Source organism: Salvelinus sp. IW2-2015, unplaced genomic scaffold, assembly GCF_002910315.2.
Source record: "Salvelinus sp. IW2-2015 unplaced genomic scaffold, ASM291031v2 Un_scaffold201, whole genome shotgun sequence".
In the NCBI taxonomy this organism is placed as follows: Eukaryota; Metazoa; Chordata; class Actinopteri; order Salmoniformes; family Salmonidae; genus Salvelinus; species Salvelinus sp. IW2-2015.
Genome location: NW_019942524.1, coordinates 1,547 through 6,819, shown reverse-complemented (window position 1 = coordinate 6,819; position 5,273 = coordinate 1,547). Strand labels below are relative to the sequence as shown.

Here is a 5,273-nt window from a genome sequence, read left to right as displayed (position 1 = left end):
AAAGGGGGGATTTTTCTCTGGATTTGTGAAAAAAAAACACTGTCTCTGTTTTTGTTGAATCGATCTTCCTCAGGAAGAGGGAGGTGCTACAGGAGCGACCAGTCTCAGTTTGCTGTTACTGTTTTCTCATAGGTTTTTCATTGATATAAGGCAACAATTTTCTCTTCTCCTTTGTGAGCTCATTCACAGTATCAACAATTACATGTCTCTCTGTGACCCACATTCCAACCCCAAACCGTAGTAACCTACAAAATGACTAAAAAAGTGAAATACCAAGTGTTATTTGATCTCTCACCACAAACATTAACCATGTCTTCATTTTTCATACATACCAGTACATCCCACAGAGGTGATTTTTTGTTTTTGTTTAGTTTTTCAGTTTTTTATCATTCTTTCTCTCTCGCTCTTGTCTCCACCTCCTCAATACCATCTGTCCTTCCTTACCAAACATCCCCAACAGGTATCTAGTATACTGCAAGTATACTTTACACGTACAAATAACAAAGTTTACTATAAATAAAAATGCTTGTGGTATACTTATAGTAAACTTCAAGCACCACACAAAGTCAGTGGAYGGTTGGAGAAAGGGRGCAAGGAGYTGGTCYGGGAAATGGGTGAACGTTAAGAGTTGTCATCGGCYGAGTCTTTGGTGCCGTAAAGGTCGGCCAGCTTCTTGAAGCGCGGGCCCCAGCTTTGGAGGTAGTCGTAGTCTAGGTCTGAATCTGTGGTCACCGACTCCAAGGAGCTGAGGGATCCAGCGATGGAGCCCCGGCCCTCGTAGCCATAGATCTGGATAGAGTCATAGGGAGGGGCCGTGGGGTCGTTGTCCGCGTCGTTAATGCGGGTCTTGATAAAATCATCCACGTCCACACTGTTGGCCACGGGGCGCCCGCCAGGCCTCATCGGGTACTGGAACTCAGGCTTGATGTCCTTACGGGGTAGGAAGCCGTTGGCACCGTCAGGGTTCTGTAGTGTAGCAATGTCGAAGGCCTCTGTGTCCTCCTCTCCACCGCCTTCATCATCATAGGTGATGATGTTCTCACGGATGTCTTCCTCCTCGAAGACGATGAGTGGCTCCTTCTTCTGACGACGCAGTGCCACAAACAGCACCACGATCGCTGCCATGAGAAACATATCAAATCAGCCAATCATGCAGAACCTCTAGCTCTTACAGCTCTTTTAAATACCTTTAGCATATCAAATTCCCTAATTAGCCACGCTTTGACAGATGTGGAAAAAAAATCACAGCTGCACATAATTTGGATTAGAAGTGCAAAAATATACAGTATGTTGAATTACAGGTGGTATGAATCTGTCAACATTGTTAAACAGTGTTAATTGCAAGTTAAATAATCAATTGAGCCTGTGTACATAATCAAAACGCACACTATTAATACTCTGTCAAGCATCTGCCCATAAATACTTAAAACTATTCTGAAAACATTAAGGATAAGCACCACTCAAGATGGTATAAAATATCAAATATGAGTTAAATATTAGATCAACAACAGATTGAATGCAAGTTGATGTTTTCTTTAGTGCTGATGCTCACCKAGGAGAATGACGATACAGGCAAGTATGGCGATGAGAGCTCCGGTGCTGAGGCCTGCAGGCAGGATGTAAGGCTCCACATTGCAGGACAGGATGGTGTCCTTACTGTCACAGCTGCACACTCGGATGGTCAGCGTGTTGGTGCTGCTCATGGGAGGGATGCCGTTGTCGTTGATCTCAATGGGAAGGAAGTAGACATCCTGGGTCATCCGGCTGAAGCCCCTCCGGGTCACATATATGCTGGCTGTGCTGTCTGTGGGTGAACAAGAGGAGAGCATAGAAGTAGAATATAGGTACACGAGAAAAGGAGGGTCCTTTTAAATGTCCTCGCTGTCCTTGGGGGGATACAGTGGCTTTGACGAAATTAATTCTCCCCCCTTGGCATTTTCCTATTCTCGGCTCCATAACAACCTGGAATTAAATGAATTTGGCAGGGGACCACACACAACATGTCTACACTTGAAGATGCAAAATGTTATTGTGAAACAAACTAAGAAAAGTGAGAAACTCCTTGAGCGTGCATAATTAGTCACACCCCTCAAAGTAACACTCTTGTAGAGCCACCTTTGTTAGCAATTACAAGCATGGCAAGTCTCTTGGGGTTATGTTCTCTAGTAAGGCTTTGGCACATTAGCCATTGCCGATTTTTTTCCATTCTCAAGCAACAACTTGCTTCAGCTCTTCCAAGTTGGATGGGTTACACTTGGTGGTACAGGAATCTTTAAGTTCATACCACAGATCCAGGAGCTGTGCTGACTAGCCATTCCAAGACATTTAAATCTTTCCCCTTAATCACTCTTGTGTTGCTTTGCGGCAAGTATGCTTAGGGTCATTGTCCTGCCTGGAAGGTGGAACCTCCATTCCCAGTACTCAAATCTCTGGAAGAACTGAAACAGGTTCCCTCATAATTTTTCCCTGATTAACATATCCATCATTCCTTCAATTCTACCAGCTCCCAGTCCCTGGTGATGGGAAAACAATACCTTACAGCATGATGCTGCACACCATTGCTTCACTGTGGGATGGTATTCTCGGTGGTGTTGGAGAGTATTGGCCGTTGTGTAGCCAGACATAGTGTTTCCTTGATGTCCAAAAATGCAAACTAATTTCTCGTCTCATCTGACAGAAAGTACCTTCTTCCATATGTTTGGAGTCATCCCACATGCTTTTTGGTTGAACACCAAGTTATTTGCTTTATTTTTTTTCTTTAAGCAATGGCTTTTTATGTTCCACTCTTCCGTAAAAGCCCAAGCTCCATGTGAGAGTGTATGGCTTAAAGTGTCCTATGGACAGATATCTCCAATCTCCGCTGTGGAGGCTTTTGCATTTCCTTCACGGGTTATCTTTGGTCTACTTTTGTTGGCCTCTCATTATTAATGCCCTCCTTTGCCCTGGTTCCGTGAGTTTTGGTGGGTGGCCCTCTCTTGGCAGGCTTTTTTGTTGTGCCATTATTCTTTCAAGGATTTAATTAATCATCATGGATTAAGGTGCTCTGGGATGTTCAGTTTCAGATATTTTTTTTATAACCGAACCCTGATCTGTACTTCTCCAAAACGTTGTCCCTTGACCTGTTTGGAGAGCTTCATGGGTCTTCATGATTGCTGCTTGGTGGGTGCCCCTTGTTTAGTTGTGTTGCAGGACCCTGGCACCTTTCAGAACGTGGAAACAGAGCATTATGTGACAGATCATTTGTGACACTTAGATTGCACACAGGTGGACTTTATTTTAACTAAGTAGGTTGACTGTTCTGAAGGTAATTTGGTTGCACCAGGGATCTTATTTAGGGGGAATTCATAGCAAAGGGCAGTGAATACACTATGCACGCACTACCTTTTCTTTTTTTAGAATTTTTGAAACAAGGATAAATCACTTCACAATTTGGACTACTTTGTCTTGTACTGTTTACATAGAATTCAAATAAAAATCTAGTTTAAATTACAGTTGAATGCCAACAAAATTAGGGAAAACACCAAGGGGATTGGAATACTTTTGCACAAAGCACTGTTTTATTCCAGGTACAGACCGTACAGACGTCAAACTGGCTTAACACGCATACAGTTTTAACCGAAGAGTTTTACTTAGCCAACAGAGTTAGAAGGCAGAAGGCAGACTGTAGGCGCGGAGGAAAAGCAATGGCTGTGAATTTTCCAGATTATTAATTATTTGGTATATTGTTGAAATTGTATTAGCTTTTGGAAGTGCAATCAAAGCTCTGTACGTATGGTTTTATTGGTGCCTGGTGAGGGGTGCGAAGGATGCCAAACTGCCACTTCCTCACTGATCAGTGCAAGGCTGCTCTCAGAACAGAGATGGAGTGAGTTCATTTAGGTGCTTGTGGGCTTAGTCATTTCCCTCCCTCTCTCAACAGGCGGTGTCCTCAGCCCACTACACTTTTTTCAGAAAAGGTTCTCTGTACCGAAAGGCTTGGTGCATACAGAATGGGATAGGGGTGAATGGGGCTCGTAATGAATCCCTGCCGCTTATCATTATGGCTACAGTTCAATACTTAAAGAAAGGTTATTCATTGCCTTGGTATAGTGATCTCTTAGGGCTTGAGGTAGACCAAGTCAAGGCCAAGCCATGAGAACTTAAATATCCTTATGAACAAGGTATACTGGCCTGAACGAAGACGCTTCATAAGAAGCCGCTTTCTAGGAACATCTTTCCTTGTTAAAATATACTTATTCAATGTTCTAACATCTCGCAGTTGAGATAGCAAGCAAAACTAAAACTAAATAGCCCTGCTGTCCTCAGACAGACCCCGCAAACTCTGAAAATCCAGGGAAAGTAACATTTAGCATAGAATCGATTAGATTGGGAAAGCTGTCCATTTGAAAAGGAAGGCTTGTGGCTATATAAACCCACATAATCAGAGGGCTGTAATTTTTCTGCCTCAATATGTGGGCTTTTTTTGAAAACACTGTGAAAAGCACTAATTTTTGTCTCCCCCGGATTTGTTCGTTAAATGCGCTACAACCAAAGCTTTCTTTAGTGTCCAACAAGCTTTCTCCTACCTTAACCCTGTTCTGGGACACTCCAAAAACAAAGTTAATCTGTTTTGGTAAGAAGAATGGCCCTTGTCCCACAGGTGTTATTACTTACCTCTGAAGGGTTTAGAGCTTGAGGTAGTCACCTTCAACAAGACAAGGGATATGGCAAGACGGTACACTGTCCTTTCTCTCAGCACATATCAAAGCTCTAGGCTTTAAAGTTAAATCTTAGACTTTAGTTTCCTCTATCGTAACTCGCTTTCCTCTTTCACCCCAGATGCCAAACTAACCTGATTCAGATGACCATCCTACCCCATGCAATTAGATAGCGGGAGAACATAATTATAAGATCGGGCAGTAGGGAATGAGCTCTCGAGCGGCTAGATTCGTTCTTTACCATTTCGGCCAATTCAGAATTTGCCAGCCAATGCTCCTTATAGGACCACATCACTGCACTCTATTACTCCTTTGTTAAACTGGCTATCTCTGTATACCTGTCGCAAGACCACTGGTGATGCTTATTTATAAAAACCTTCTTAGGCCTCACTCCTCCCTATCTGAGATATCTACTGCACCCCTCATCCTCAAATACAACACCTATAATCTGCCAGCTCACATTCTAGTCTAAAGCGTCCCCAATGCACACTACATCATGGCTCCTGCTCACATCTTCAGTTCTCGTGCAGCTTAGACTACGGACACGAGCTTGCAATACAACACTCAAACTGGAAC

General features: G+C 43.2%; 1 protein-coding gene across 1 annotated transcript; it reads right to left on the bottom strand.

Moving 5' to 3' along the window:
* Nucleotides 1-528: 528 nt before the first annotated feature.
* Nucleotides 529-1,803, bottom strand: LOC112068169 (cadherin-11-like). The gene is made up of 2 exons (XM_024135229.2): nt 1,553-1,803; nt 529-1,118 (listed from the first exon to the last, which is right to left on the bottom strand). The coding sequence occupies exons 1-2, from the start codon at nt 1,758-1,760 to the stop codon at nt 622-624; spliced, it is 705 nt and encodes a 234-aa protein (XP_023990997.2). The 5' UTR covers nt 1,761-1,803; the 3' UTR covers nt 529-621.
* Nucleotides 1,804-5,273: the final 3,470 nt, after the last annotated feature.